Here is a 17,221-nt window from a genome sequence, read left to right on the forward strand (position 1 = left end):
TAGTTCCCATTTCCTTAATGATAAAACCATACTTCATTCAGGGATATGTCCCTGATATATGCATGAGCTCAATGATGCTTACAAAAATATTAAAAACATTTAATGATATTTTTCACAAATGGAAACAATCAATTAAAGAAAGTGATAAAAATTAACGTTACCATTGATAAATCATGATAATATCACATACCCAGATATAACATGATGAGGTGTGCACTTTATCTCTGCAGTACATTCATCCCCCAAACCTATAACCTGATTCTAACCACTGAAAAACATTAGAGAAACCCAAACTGATACCTGATTAGTAATCTTCAAAACTGTAAAGGTCATAAAAAACAGGAAAGACAGAGAAACTCTCACAGACTGGAGGAGACTAAGGATAAATTAAATGGCAACTAAATACAATGTGATATTCTAGTAAATACAATGTGATATTCTAGATTAGATTCTGGACCCCCCCCCCCAAAAAAGTAGATTAATGGAGAAACTGATACCTGAATAAAGAATGTAGCTAGTTACTAGTAATACACCAAATTTAATTTCTTTGTACTGTCAATATACCATAGTTGTATGAGATAGTTAACATTAGGGAAAGATGGGTGAAGGGCACACAGGAATCTTTGTACTTTTGTAAATAAATAATGTATGTAAAAAGTTTTTACATAAATTTACAATAATTTTTAAAATAATTTATGTAAAAAGTTTTCAGCCCAGCCAGTGTGGCTCAGTGTCGACCCATGCACCAAGAAGTTGCCAGTTCAATTCCCAGTAAGGGCACATGCCCAGGTTGTGGGCCCAATCCCTAGTGGGGGGCATGCAGGAGGTGGCCAATCAATGTTCTCTCTCATTGATGTTTGTATCTCTCTCTCCCTCTCCCTTCCTCTCTCTCTAAAAATCAATAAAGAAAAATAAATTTTTTTTAAGTTTTTAAAATATGGTACATTCATTCAATGGAATATATGTATTTGCTTTTGTAATGTTTCATCTATACAAACTTAATGACATAAAAAGGTATTTCATGAACTGCTTTTCACCAACCACACTGGAGAGCTGGCTGAATTCTACTGATTTATATTTGGGTTGTCCTCACATTTTGCTCTAACAACTATATTTGCTATAATGAACATTCCTGTATATTTGCAGAGCTGTTTTTGTAGAATATATTTCCTTAAGTAAAAGCATTAGGTTATGCTCATGAATATTATTAGTTTTGAAATATACTGTCTAACTGCTCTCCAAAATGGCTGCACTGATTTTCGCTTTTTTTTTTTCATCCTCACCCGATGACATTTTTGCATTTATCTTCAGATAGAGTGGGAGAGAGAGAGGGAGGAAGAGAGAGAGAAAGAGAAACATCGACGTGAGAGAGAGACATCGAGTGGTTCCCACCCACACCACCTCAACCGGGGCTGGGGACAAACTGCAACCGAGGTTCGTGCCCTTAGTGTAAACCGAACCCACAACTCTCCGGATCGCAGGCAGCAATGTAGATAACTAACTGCAAATGGGCAAAAGTAGATGCACTGAGAGTAGATAGATTTACTGTGATCATTCAAGTAGAGATGATGATGAACAAGAATAGTTGAGGCAGTAAATAAAGAAAGTTCAAGTGTCTGTCTGAAGACTGCCACTGATCAGAAATCTGTCTTTCTTTGGTTCCTTATTTTTAATTTTCTGGCAGCTTCACTATTCTCTAAAGTTTTTCTAAAGATCCTCAATCACATCAGCAGGTTAATTCAAAATTCTAGGGTGTGTAATATGGTGAGGTCTGAGGGTGTAAACTAATTTAAAGTGCTCGAATTTCTTCTCTTTTCCTAAACTTCTATTCCTTTATTTTTAAAACTCACTCAAGCTCAGCCAGTGTGGCTCACTGGCTGAGCATCAACCCATGCACCAAGAGGTTGCCAGTTCGATTCCTGCTCAGGGCACATGCCCAGGTTGTGGGCCAAATCCCCAGTGTGGGGCATACAGAAGGCAGCCAATCAATGTTCTCGCTCATCGATGTTTTTCTCTCTCTCTAAACTCAATAAAGAAAGAAAAAAACTCACTCGAATGAAAACAACAACAAAAAAAACAAGACAACATAATTCTTTTTTATCTAATCCATTAACCCCAAAGACCCAACCTGCCATTTAAGTCTCCTCTGCCAGCTGTCCTCCTAACCCTTTCCTGTTTATCATAAACCAAATTCAATATATACCAAACTCCTGGTTCCTCAAAGATATCATACTTTTGATGGCTCTGTAACTTAACAAATGCTGTTTTCTCTCTGCCTGAATTGTTCCTTCTCAATTGAGAAACCTAGCCCATCTTTAACTCAACTCAAATGTTACTTTCTGAAGCCTTTTTGACTCCCTTCAAGATCTATGTATCATTACACTCTATAGACGTCCACAATTATAAAGGTACATATAAGTTAATATTTGCTGTTGTGTATATCTCCCTCTAGAAAATGGTAAGAGCTATTGTTTTAAAGGAAAAACAGTCTTATTCTTCATGTCTTTAGTGACTGGACATTTAAAAAGTAATTCAACAATAAAAGGTCTCATGTTGTGAATCTGACATTTTCTCATACATCTTGAATCCATAACTCTTAAAAGGGGAAGGCTTAGAAGGAAGAAATTACTTCTGTTGTCTTCAGAACTTTCCATAAGTCTTAGATCATCATGAGCTTTTGGCCTAACACAATTTTTATAGATTAATGATACTCTTTTGCATGTATCCCTGGATGTGTACTCATACTTAGTATGGTCATTCATATCCTTTCCTAGAGTCTTTGGCTACAACCTTCTTATATTTATTTATCACTTTTTGAAATATCGTGCTTCACTCAGAATCACTATTAATAGGATTTATCTTTTCAAGAAATTAGACTAAAAAAAAAAAAGAAATTAGACTGAATTTTCTAAGCATGGAGCGCAAGCCTGACTGTTCCCAGCATTTCTTTTCTTCATTGACAAATTCTTAGGAAACAGCTTTCAAATGAGGGTAATTTTGACCTCTGAGGGAACATCTGGCCAAATCTTGAGACAATTTTGGTTGTCACAATTGGAGGGAGGAGGGAGAGTATGCTACTGGCATCTAGAAGGGAGGCACCAGGGATGCTGCTAAACATCCTACAGTACAAAGACCAGCATCCCCCCCACACCCACAAAAAAGAGCTATCTGACCCAAAATATCAATAGTGTCACTGGTCTAAGGTAAACTGAGTACTCTGTCTCAAGATCTCTGTCACCTCCCAAATGCTAATTAATTCAGCCTTTTAAATCACAAACCTGGAATAACAATTACTCTCGTAACTTACTCAACAATTAGATTACTGGCAAAGCAAATAAAGATTTCATCAATTGTTTTATATGTTTTTATAAGAAGATAGCCTCCACACCATTACTACCATAGCTATTATATTGCTTTTGTAATCTGTATTAGGAAAGCTATATATAGTACACTATCATAAAATATCCTTTCTGGGTTTATTTTTTTAAATCCAAACAAATGCTCTCTACCATATTATTACTCTCAGGTTCATGGGTTTTCTTTATATGTACTTAGTACAATGCTCTTCCTTCCTCCATTACCTTCTTTATAGTGTGGTAAAATTAGTTTAATAAACACATATTTGTTTAAATACTAGTTTTCTTAAACTTATTTGTTTAATAAAGACTTTTGTACTAACATATTATAATTAAAGTCTCGTGATACATTCATAATGGTTTACAGACATTCACAGTCTGTCATAATCACTGTTCCCAAATTCTCCTTCCTTCCACCTCCCAATGCCCCACCCAATATGTTTCTTAAAAAAATGTGAGTAACTCCTATCAAGATAGCTTTTATTTTATCTGGATATCTCTCTAACAACTACCTAAAACTCTTAGAATATTTCTCAGTAATGTGAGGTAGATAAATATTTTCTTTGCAGTCCTCATTATTTAGGTATCATACAAGAGACTCCAGTAAATCTTTATAATTAACTAAGTATTCAGTCAAATGGTCACAGATTCTCTTTTCCCTCTGTTTCCACACATTCTTCCACATAAAAAGATGAAAATTAACAGGCTGTAATATAGTTAGGCCTGGAGTTTAAAATACTTCAAAGTTGCTATACTTTAAGTGAGACTTAGTACATACTAAAGTGAAAGATTATATCCCATATTCCAGATGTATTCTTAGATCACTACATTAGCAAAAAGCACCTATCTGAAACAAAACATTTAACTTCAGAAAAATAATTTAGATGTACTCTCTAATGAAAGTTATAAATATCCACATAAATGAATTTTAGGAGTATGCAAAATACTATTCTAGGAAAATCAATTACTCTGTGTGAAACATTACATAAATACAACTTCAGGAGTTGAAGGAGAATGTTTTGTCATATAAATGGAATCATATAGTATACATCCTTTTGTGCCAGTCTTACCACAATGTTTTTGATATTTATCAACATAACTACACATATCAGTAACTTACTTCTTTTCACTGTTTAAGTATTCCATTACATGGATGTACTACAATCTGTTTATCCATTTACCAGCCAATGGACATTTGGGTTGCTTCCAGTTTACAGCAATTATAAATAAAGCAATAAAGCCACCTTAAACATGCTCATCCAGGTCTTTGTGTGAACAGATACATTCATTTTTCTTGGATAAATACCTAGGAGTTCATTCCAGGGTCATATGGTAAATGCACATATAACTTTATAAGAAAAGTGACAACTGTTGCCCTAGCCCATTTGCCTCAGCGGTTAGAGCATCGGCCTGTGGACCAGAGTCCCGGGTTCGGTTCCCACTCAGGGCACGTACCTCGGTTGCAGTTTGTCCCCGGCCCTGGTTGGGGTCGTGTGGGTGGCAACCACTCCATGTCCCCCCCCCACACACACCTTATCTGAAGATAATTGCAAAAAATGTCCTTGGATGAGGATAAAAGAAAAAAGAAAAAAGTGCCAACTGTTTTCCAAAATGCCTTATTATTTTACAAACCAACCAGAAATGTGTCAGAGTTCAGATGCTCCACATTTTCATATATATGTACTTGATTTTTGTCAGTTTTAAAATTTTTAGTAATTCAAATAGAGGTTACTGGTATCTCATTGTCCCATAAATGGCAACTTCCTAATGACTAATCATATTGGACAGCTTTTTATTTATTTTTTTAAGAGAGTGAGAAAAGGAAAGAGAGAGAGAAGGAGGGAGAAAGGGAGAGAGAGAGAGAGAGAGAGAGAGAGAGAGAGAGAGAGAAAAAACAGAGATGAGAGAGAGAGAGAGACACATGACTTGGTTGCCTCCCACTGGAGATTGAACCAGCAGCTCAGGCATATGCACCAACCAGAACTGAACCCATGAACCAACTCTATGACCTTCTGATGCACAGGACAATGCTCCAACGGAGCAACACTGGTCAGGGCTTGAATAGCTTTTCAAGTGCATACAGGCTACTTGTATATCTTCTTTGGAGAAATGTATATTCAAATCCTTTGCCCATTTAAATTGGGTTGCCTTTTTATTTCTGAGCTTCAAGTCTCCTTTATATATTTTAGATACCAATCCTTTATCAGGTATATGATTTGCTAATATTTTCTCCCATTCTGTGAGTTGTCTTTTTCCTTACTTGATAGTGTCCTCTGAAGCACAAAAGTTTTTAATTTCCATGTACCCAATTTATTTTTCTTTTGTTGGTTGTACGTAGGTATTGTATCTAAGAAACAACTGCCCAGCTCTGGCCGGTTTGGCTCAGCGGTTGGAGCGTCCGCCTGCGGTCCGGAGAGACCCGGGTTCGGTTCCCGCTAAGGGCATGTACCTCGGTTGCAGTTTGTCCCCGGCCCTGGTTGGTCGTGCGGGTGGTAGCCACTTGATGTGTCTCTTTCACATCGATGTTTCCCTCTCTCTCTCTTCCTCTCTCTCCCTCCCACTCTATCTGTACAAAAAATGGAAAAGTGTCCTCGGGTGAGGATAAAAAAATAATAATAATAAAAATAAAAAAAGAGAAAGAAACAACTGCCCAACCAAGGTTATGAAGAGTTATGCCGGTATTTTTTCTAAGACTTTTAAAATTTTAGTTTTTACATTCTGAATTAATTTTGTATATGGTGTAAGGTAGGAGTCCAACTTCATTCTTTTGCATATGAATATATATTTGTTGAAAATACTATTCATTTCCCTTTCACATGTTTTCAACTGTTTTCTCCCAGTCTGTGGCTCACAGACTTTTAGTTTTCGTAGCAGTGTCTCTGAAAAAGAATTCTGATGAAGTGTAGTCTATGTTTAAAAAAACAACAACCATGGTTTGTGCTATTTGTGTTCCATCTTAAAATACTTGCCTAACCAAAATCACAAATATTTTCTATGTTTTCTTTTGGAAGTATTATAGTTTTAGCTCTTACATTTAGGTCTATGATACAATGTGAATTAAATTTTGTATATGGTGCGAAATAAGACTGAATGTTAAAATACCTTATTCCCTTTGTTGAAAATCAATTGACCGTATATATATGGGTCTATTTCTGGACTCTATTTTGTTCCATTTATCTATGTGGTTTTTTTCCAAGAATATCAATTATGCTGTCTTCATATTGAAATCCAGTCATTTCAGTCCTCCAGTTTTGCTCTTGCTTTTCAAAATTGCTTGGCTATCCTACCCTTCAAATTTCCATACGAATTTTATAGAATTGTTGGTCACTTTACACGAAAAGGCTGCTTAGGTTATGAGACTACATGGACTCCATAGATCAATTAATTTGGGGACACTTGACATTTTATTATTATTGTTATTATTTTTTTAGATTCTCACCCAAGAATATTTTTTCCTTTTATCTTCAGATAGAGTGGAAGGGGGATAGAGAGAGAGGGAGAGAGAGAGAAACATCAGAAAGAGACACATGGACTGGCTGCCTCCCACATGACCCCAACCAGGGCCAGGGACCCAACCACAACCAAAGTATGTGCCCTTGACCAGAATCGAACCCACAACTCTTTGGTCCGTGGGACGATACTCTAGCCACTGAACAAAACCGGCCAGGCAACACTTGACATTTTAATTTATTTTTATTTTTATTTTTTATCCTCACCCAAGGATATTTTTCCATTTTTTATTCAGATAGAGCGGGAGGGAGAAAGAGGAAGAGGGGGAGAGGGAGAGGGAGAGAGAGAGAGAAACATCGATGTGAAAGGGACACATCAAGTGGCCGCCACCCGCATGACCCAACCAGGGCCAGGGACAAACTGCAACCAAAGTACATGGCCTTAGCAGGAACCGAACCCAGGTCTCTCTGGAGCACAGGCCAACAGTCTAACCGCTGAGCCAAACTGGCCAGGGCAACACCTGACATTTTAATGTTGACTTTTCCAATCCAGAACACTGAATATCTATTCTTTATTATTTTTTTAGTCTCCTTTATTTTCTCTAAGTAATATAGGTTTTCAGTATACAAATCTTACACATATTTCGTCAAATTTATCCCTAAAGTTTTCATGTATTTTGTTCTATTGTAAATAGTGCTATATTTATTATATCTATTTCAAATTGGTTTTGGCTAATATATAGAAATAGAACTGCTTTTTGTATATTCATCTTCTAACTTGCAACTGTGTTCAACTTAATTAGTTCTTAAAGCTTTTTTGCAGATCTTGAGGATTTTCTATAGAGAAAATCATGTTGTCTGAATGAATAAAATGCTACTTTTTCTGTTTTAATCTATATAATTCTTCTTTATTTTACCTAATTGCACTAAAACTTCTAGGTCAATGTTGAATGAAAGTGGTGAGAAAAGACTAACTTTTCCCAATCTTAAAGAAAAAACATTCAGTCTCACACAAATACAATTATGAACCATATGTTTTTTGTAGATTCTTTTCATCAGGGTAAGGGAGTTTTCCTTTAAATCCTAGATGGCAGAGAGATAGTTTTCAATCAAGAATAAATACTAAATTTTATTTAAGTGATTTTTTTGCATCTACTGAGATATTATGGATTTTCTTTTTTAGCATGTTAATATGGTCAATTACACTAAATGATTTTTGAACCTTCAACTAACTTTGCAATCCTGCTTTAAACTTTCCTTGGTCACAACTGTCACCTGATGTTAGATATGATTTGCTAAAATTTTGTTTTATTATTCTCCGTACTTGTCTGCATTTAAAAAATTAGACTATCAGAAAGGGAAACTAAGAAAACAATCTCATATACAATTGCATTTTTAAAAATTCCTAGGAATAAATTTAAATAAGGAAGTAAAAATCCTGTACTCGAAAAATTAGAAGGTACTGAAAAAGAACCTGCCCTGGCGGGTTTGGCTCAGCGGTTAGAGTGTCGGCCTGCGGACCAGAGAGATCTAGGTTTGGTTCCCGCTAGGGGCACGTACGAGAGAGAGAGAGAGAGAGAGAGAGAGAGAGAGAGAGAGAGAGAGAGAGAGAACACCTGAAGAAAATACAAATAAATGAAAGCATATACCATGCTCATGGGTAAGAAGAATTAACATCATTAAAATGTCCATACTACCCTGGCCGGTGTAGCTCAGTGGCTAGAGTATCTGCCCCTGCACCAAAGGGTCAAGGGTTTGATCTGCCCCTGCACCAAAGGGTCAAGGGTTTGATTCCTGGTCAAGGGCATGTACCTGAGTTGCAGGTTTGATCCTCACCTGGTCGGGGCACATGCAGGAGGCAACCAATCAATGTGTCTCTTCCACATTGATGTTTCTCCCCCCACCCCCAACTCTCTCTAAAACTCAGGGGAAAAAATATCCTCATGTGAGGATAAAAAAATAAAATAAAATATTCATACTATCCAAAGCAATCTATAGAGTCAACATAATTCCTATCAAAATAAACAATGTTTTTTACAGAACTAGAACAAATAACTCAAAAACTTACATGGAACCACAAATAATCACAACAATCCTGAGAAAGAACAACTAAGTTGGAGGTGTCACACTACTTGATAACAAACTATACTATAAGGCTATAGTAATCAAAACAGCATGGTACTGGCATAAAAACAGACACAGATTAATGGAACAAAATAGAGAGCCCAGAAATAAACCCATGCCCATATGACCAATTAATATTTGACAAAGGAGGTGAGAACATACAATGGGGTAAAAATAGTCTATTCAATAAATGTTGTTGGGAAAACTGAACAGATACATGCAAAAAAATAAATAAATAAAACTAGACAACTTCCTTACACCATATACAAGAATAAACTGAAAATAGATTAAAAATTTTAATGTAAAACTTGAAACCATAAAACTCCTAGAAGAAAACATAGGCAGTAAAAACCTGGACATTACTTGCAGCAATATTTTTTCTGATAAATCTCAGGCAAGGGAAACAAAAGGAAAAATAAACAAATGGGACTACATCAAACTAAAAAGTTTTACACAGCAATGGAAACCATCAACAAAAACAAAAAGGCAATCTACTGAATGAAGGAAGATATCTGCCAATGATACATATCATTGGAGATTTATATCCAAAATTTATAAAGACCTCAGACAACTCAACACTAAAAAACAATACAATTAAAAAATGGGCAGAGGACCTGAACAGACACTTCTCCAAAGAGGACATACAGATGGCCAACAGACATATGAAAAGAAGCTCAACATCGCTAACCGTCTGAGAAATGCAAATTAAAACCACAATTAGATATCATCTCACACCTGTCAGAATGGCTATCATCAACACATCTACAAACAACAAGTATTGACGAAGATGTCAAGAAAAAAACCTCGTGCACTGTTGGTGGGAATGCAGATGTGTATAGTCACTATGTAAAACAATACGAAGGGTCCACAAAAAATTTAAAATGAAACTGCCTTATAACCCAGAGATTCCAGTTCTGGGTACATACCCGATGAAACCCAAAACACAAATTCGGAAGAATATACGCATCTCTATGCTCATTGAAGTGTTATTTACAATAGCCAAGATATACCAAGTGTTCATCAGTAGATGACTGGATAAAGAAGATGTGGTACACATATATAATGGAATATTACTTGGCCATAAAAAAGAATAAAATCTTACCATTTGCAACAACATGGATGGACCTAGAGGGTATTATGCTAAGTAAAATAAGTCAGTGAAACACAAATACCATATGATTTCATGTATATGTGGAATCTAAAGAACAAAATAAATAAACAAGCAAGCCTGAAACACTCATAGACACAGAGAATGGACTAATAGTTGTCAGAGAGCAGAGGGTATGGGGGACTGGGTGAAAAGAAGTGAAGGGATTAAGAAGTACAAATTTGGCCCTGGCCGGTTTGGCTCAGCGGTTGGAGCGTCGGCCTGCGGTCCAGAGAGACCTGGGTTCAGTTCCCGCTGGGGGCACATACCTCGGTTGCAGTTTGTCTCCGGCCCTGGTCGGTTGTGCGGGTGGCAGCCACTCGGTGTGTTCCTTTCACATCGATGTTTCTCTCTCTCTCTCTGTTCCTCTCTCTCCCTCCCACTCTACCTGAACAAAGAATGGAAAGGTGTCCTCGGGTGAGGATTAAAAAAAAAAAGAAGTACAAATTTGTAGTTACATAATAGTCATGGGGATGTAAAGTACAGCCATATGGAATACAGTCAATAATATAGTAATAACTATGTATGATGCCAGGTAGTTACTGGAAATATCAGGGGAATACTTTGTAAAGTATATGATTATCTAACCACTATACTATACACCTAAAACTAATACAAAATAATATTGAATGTAAACTACAATTGAAAAATTAAATTTAAGACAAGTTTCAAGAACAAAAAAATAAAAATATAAGCCAGACTAAAATACACAGTTTATCTGTTAAAACGCTTTTCTTTAGCTTTGTTTTCATTTTATTTTACTTATTTCTTTTATAATTATTGATGTTTCTACTTACAAAATGTAATATAAAGGCAAACTTAATATTATGAATGAATGCTGCATAGCAAAAGGAGTAACGAATTAAGAAAACATGTTCCAATTTTGGCTACGATAACTCTAGTTACAACCCCCCCCTTTGTATTAACAAACATTTATCCTTTGTCTACCGTCCAATAAGAAATGGTCATGTTTCTCCACCTTTTATTTTGTTATATTGTTAAGTAGGGAGGTAACCAAATGTAGACAATAATAAAATTTTCCTGCAATTTCAGTTAAGATGTGAGAAATTTAAAAAACTTTTATACTTAAAAAGTCCCCATTCATACTCTGGCACCATATTCCAAAATAAAATTAAGGCCAAATAAATATTTTTATTAAAAAACAAACAAACAGAAAACTAAAACAACATAAAATTGGTAAGTAAAATTCTGAGGCAAAATTTCCAAGTGTATATATGTAAAAGAAATTACAACAAGTAAAAATGTTTGACTACTTAGAAAAATAAAATTTTCTAACCAAATATATGTAACCAAAATTGAAAAATAATACTAAAACAAACTTAACCTAAATGTATCAATATGTATGGTTTAGGAAACAAAGAAATGGAGTAGGGAAGATTTTATGATCTAAATCTTATTATCAAGTTTTTGAAACTACTTTAATTAAAGTTCTTTAATCAAAATTTTAAATGATAGTATCTAATATAAAAATCCCAATGTTTTTAGAAAAGAATATCTGTAAATAAAAGCCAGCTTTGCCCTGGCCGGTTTGGCTCAGCGGTTAGAGCGTCCGCCTGTGGTCTGGAGAGGTCCGGGTTCGGTTCCCGCTAAGGGCATGTACCTCGGTTGCAGTTTGTCCCCGGCCCTGGTTGGTCGTGCAGGTGGCAGCCACTTGATGTGTCCCTTTCACATCGATGTTTCCCTCTCTCTCTCTTCCTCTCTCTCCCTCTCACTCTGTCTGTACAAAAAAATGGAAAAATGTCCTCGGATGAGGATTAAAAAAAAAAAAAAAAAAAGTCAGCTTTCATGAAGAAAATTCTATCTCAGGAGGGCTTTTCATTTGTAACCTATTCTTATATGCAGATATGAAAATATAGTAACTGATTCATTTATAAAAGAAAAATAGAGAATAAATATAATCATATTGAAATGTAATATATTATGTATATGCTTATTTTAGCCATTTACTTTTCATTCCCTAATTTGCAAAATATTTTATAGATTCTCCTAATAGGCACCCAAACTGACTAATAAAGTTTCTTTCCCATTTCACTCATTTTATGTACACACTATTGACGAAATACCCAAAGAGTAGACAGAAGGAAAGAAAGTGCTTAAATGATCTAAGTCAAGATTTCATTATATACAATCAGTCATTAACCTCCACAAAAATTACTTACATCTGCTTAAAAAGTTGTCAATATTTTTGTTTTTTCTTAAGGCAGGAAAATCCAAATCATATACCAAAGCATCCAATCCATCCTAAACAAATAAACAAACAAAAAGTTAGTTTTCTGGATCACTCTATGAACACTTGCCTTTTTTATGAGTAAAGAATAAAATACACCCCTTGATTTTTTTTATTAAAATTTTTTTCCTTTATTGATTTTTAGAGAGAAAGAAAGAGGGAGAGAGAGATAGAAACATCTATGAGAGAGAACATCGAGTGGCTGCCTTCTGCATGCCCCCCACTAGGGAATGGGCCCTCAACCTGGACATGTGCCCTGACTGGGAATCGAACCAGCAATCTCTTGGTGCATGGGTCAATGCTCAACCACTGAGCCACACCTGCTGGGCTACCCTTTAATTTTTAACTGGCCCTCTCTCATACATCTTGCATTCATTTGACATCTTCTACAAGGTTACATGAGTACTGGGAGAAAAGAACATTTGTTTTTATTTCATATATAGATTTTTCACATTCTAACTGTCCCAAACAGAGGAGCAGCAACATCACCACCAACTAGCTAAAACTGACTTCAACTCACACCCTTTTCTCCACATAAGGGCATAAAATTTTACTTTTCACTCCCCATTACTACTACTTCATTTTTCTTTATTTCAGACACTCATAAAAAACAAATGGCCTATCTTTGTGACTACACATATTTTACAAGGTAGTAGCTAAATAGTAATCCCTAAAATGTGAAATTTAGTGTAAAATAAATTCAGCATTTAGATACATTTTTAATTATAAAAAGATATTGGATTTTAATAAGGGTTCTTTTTCTTTCCTTGAAGCACTTTGTAGGGCAGCCATTAGTAAAGGTTAAACACAGGCGTTTACTTTTACTTCTAAGCAAGTGCAGGCAATATGAAGGTGTAACAATCAGTTAAGTGGGAATGCCTCAGGAGGAACATTCAGATAACCCAAGTAATCTTCATTTTACTTAGCTGGGAAATTTAGTCTGCCCCAGCAGTGCCCAAGAATAAAAACAGAAGCAACCAAAGAAGACAAACCTTCTGCAGACCCTGCAGAGTCATGTTCATAAAAGGAAAAATTAAAGCCAGACAATATACATACTTTATACTTTGTGTTAAGCCATTGGTGCCAATCATCCAATTATTTTAGAATATTTAATATTCACCTAGGAAACCAAAAAGCAGAATCAAAGCTTTAAAATATATCATTGTATGAATTGGATAGTGTCCATGGAGAAGAGACTAATATCAATATTACTGACTGCATGAAGAGATCAACCCACCCTACATTGGCTTTTCAAAATTCAGAGGTTTATGCAGATCTGAAGAAAAAGCTCCTCTAGAACAAGTTCATCTGTTTGAGATACATTTCGTAGTGTCTTATGAGCCATTTGAATATTTGTTCATTCTTTTTACAGAAAAGAAATGAGAACCTTTACATGAGAACTTTATTTTTAGAAAGACCAGCTACTGTTTGGTCTCGTCTAAATTGAAAAACCAAACCAATAAATATTTGAATTCACTGTTTTCTAGGAAAAGGTATATTAAACATGAATATATTTTTTAAATTTTTGACTCGATTTTTAAGTTCAAGGCAGAAACCACAGTTAACATCTCATTTTAATTCCAGTGCCTTGAAAAATGTAGACATAAAATGTACAATAAACCAATGATTTTTATGTTTAATAGCAAAGGCATTACAATATTCAAGAAATTATATTTTTCTTAGACTAGATACTAAGTGTCAGTACATCGTGTCAATCCAAAAAATTATACAGACTACAGGAGAGTGCAAGGACAGTAGTCCTCCCTTATCCATGGTTTCAATTACCCATGGTCAAACTCGGTCCAAAAATATTAAATAAAAAATTCCCAAAATAAACAATTCATAAGTTTTAATTATGTGCCATTCTGAGTGACATGATGAAATCTCCCATCATCCCACTCCATCCTGCCAGGGACATGAACCATCCTTTGTCCAGAGTATCTATATTGTATATGCTACCACCCTTTAGTCACTTAGTAACCAAAATGATTATCAGATCACTGTTGTGGTATTAAAATGCTTGTGTTTGAATAACTTTTATTTTACTTAATAATAGCCCCAAAGTGCAAGAGTAGTAATACTGACAATTCAGATATGCCGAAGAGAAGCCAAAAAGTATGTATATGTATGTTTAGGGAAAAAAAACAACATAGTATATATAGGGTTTGGTACTATCCGCAGTTTCAGGTACTCACTGGAGGTCTTGAAATATATTCCCCGTGGATAAGGGGACTACTATACTATTAGCTACACAAGAACAATTTTAGGCAAAATTTGACACCTTAACATTCTCTGGGAAGTGCAAGTAGGTAATAGTGAGATAACCTCAATGTATTATTACATGTTGTAACTATTATTTTAAGAGCTTCTAGTAAACATCTACTTCCAAAGACACATTCCATTTTTAAAAGATTCAGAACATCTAAATTTATATTAGCTCAGATTATTTTCTAACATCAAATAAAACTTTAAACAGTGAGGGCTATATTAAATTTACTCCCATACTCTCTTTGTTAAATATATTTAAAACAACTGCCTCCACTCTTACTCCAAATAAGATTTTAGAAAAATTACTAAATGTTAGACAGAAAAGAACCTCAAAATTTTCCTTGTTTAATTCCCTCATTGTATACCCAAGACAAATAACAATCAGAAATATTAACTGACTTGCCCAATGCCACACAGCTAGCTATGTGGAATCAAAATACTGACTTAGTCTAGTAGTTACAGATATAACATGATCATAATAAAAACATAATTTTAAAAATCCTCAATCTCTTAAAAATAAAATCAGAAGTTTGAAAATAAGCATGTATATTTAAACCTAAGATGTATTGTTTAAAAATTAATAGAAAATCACCAGTCATTCTTCTAATTATAACTAGAAAGCAATGGTTAGACCTCAAAATCCTATGTTTTCCCTAGTATACCACTACTACTTCTACACAACTTTCTTAAACTTATTAAAACTCTTTGTATTAGAATTATTGTTCACTTCAATATTCACAGCTAGATTTTTCAAGCACCTTGAGTAAGCTAAACCCCAGAACTAAGCAGTACGTTTTACTCATAGCATAGCAGATACTATTGGCTTTCCTATCCCAACAACTATTTCTACCTTCTTAATTTAACCCTAATTGTGTTTCGGGGCTCCCCACCTCCATCCAAGAGACAATGAGCTTCCAAGGAGGGAGAGATTTTTCCCAGTTCCAGGAGGCTGGTTCTAATCCAAGGCAAACATGGAGGCTCATTACTCTTGCCAATGTTCAGCTTAAACACAGGAACATGCTAATAATCTGGTACCTGAAGATGTGAAGGAAAACCTACAGAAAAGTTTCTAGAAAAAGTTTCTTCTCTCTTGAAAAGATACATGTAAGATGTCCCTCTGTTCATGAGAAATTATCATCTGTATCTGACACCTTAAACAACAGCAGCCATCTTGCAGCCTCAAGGGATACTGGCAGAGGACAAAGCCAAACACAATGAGGACAACAGAGCCAAAGGATGGAAGAAACCTGAGTCCCTGATGTTTGTTGAACCACTGAATTAAACTACTCTACAGCTACTCTACCCAAGCTTTCTTTTTCTTTTTTTTTTTTCCTATGCCAGAGAAGGAAAGAAGAGAGAGAGGGAGGGACAGAGGGAGGAAGAGGGAAGGAAAGAAGGAAGGAAGGAAGAGAATCTACCCAAGCTTTCTTAATACATTTTCCTTATGGCTTAACTCAGTTTGCATTAAATTTTTTATTTCTTGTGACTAAAAGCATTCAAACTGAAATACACAGTAAGAGCTCAATAAATGCCACTACATTGAAATAGCACTAACCGCCCTGGCTGGTTTTGCTCAGCGGTTAGAGCTTTGGCCTGTGGACCAAAGAGTTGTGGGTTTGATTCTGGGTTGTGGCTTGTCTCTGACCCTGATCAGGGTCGTGCGGGAGGCAACCAGTCGATGTTTTTCTCTCTCTAACCCTTTCTTTTCCTCTCTCTCCCTCCCTCCCACTCTATCTGAAGATAAACAGAAAAATATCCTCGGGTAAGGATTAAAAAAGAAAGAAACAGCATTAACCGATTCAATAGAACGTGTTGGCAGTGAAAGGGCAAGAAAATTGCCCATTCAATAGTGAGGCCACGGACAAGATGGGGCTGACAAAAAGTGTCATTCTGGTAAATGTTACTAGTATAACAGGACAGCACTATGAAGAAGGATTTGGAGTCACGCTTAAAAATAAAATTAATTCCATGGGATCAAATACTTCAAACATGAAAAAATAAAGCAAAATAATTTTAAAGAAAAAAACATGTATATTTTTATGTTACTGTTGGAAGGACAAGTCACATAACTTTTCTGAGCCTCAGTTTTCCCTTTTGTGAAATGAAGATAACTACCTACAACTCACAAGAAATTTGCGAGAATCAAATGTGAAGTATTTGGTCCTAACAGTCTCACTTCCCTCTCTTTCCTTTATTTCTTTAGTGGACATTTGAAAGTTCTGTAAATTTCACTACTGATAGAAAATAAAGCCCTGGCAGGTCTGGCTCAGCAATTAGAGAATCCACCCTCATACCAAAGAGTTGCAGGTTCAATTCCGGTCAAGGGTACATACCTCAGTTACAATATGGTCCCTGGCACTGGTCAGTGTCATGTGGGAGGCAACCAATCAATGTGTCTCTCTTCTACCGGTGTTTCTCTCTCTTTCTCTCTCTCTTTCCCCTTCTTATTTTGTCTGAAAATAAATGGAAAAAATATCCTTGAGTGAGGATTTAAAAAAAAGAGAGAGAGAAAATACACTGTAATGGTGTGGTCATAAAAACTTAATAGTAAATCCTAGGTCACAATGTTAAAACCTTCTCCACTGTAGTAATCACATCTATGATTTTTTTTAAACATGGGGCATCTCAT

General features: G+C 35.5%; 1 protein-coding gene across 2 annotated transcripts in view; it reads right to left on the bottom strand.

Annotated features, from left to right (window-relative positions):
- The window catches only part of ROCK1 (Rho associated coiled-coil containing protein kinase 1), a 186,881-nt gene that overhangs the window by 141,803 nt on the left and 27,857 nt on the right, over positions 1–17,221 (bottom strand). For both annotated transcript variants that reach the window (XM_036245219.1, XM_036245220.1), the window contains exon 2: positions 12,257–12,338. In XM_036245219.1, the coding sequence (XP_036101112.1) occupies positions 12,257–12,338 (82 nt within the window). The remainder of the gene's footprint in view (positions 1–12,256; positions 12,339–17,221) is intronic.

The sequence above is a fragment of the Molossus molossus genome, unplaced genomic scaffold, assembly GCF_014108415.1.
Source record: "Molossus molossus isolate mMolMol1 unplaced genomic scaffold, mMolMol1.p scaffold_m16_p_6, whole genome shotgun sequence".
Taxonomy (NCBI): Eukaryota; Metazoa; Chordata; class Mammalia; order Chiroptera; family Molossidae; genus Molossus; species Molossus molossus.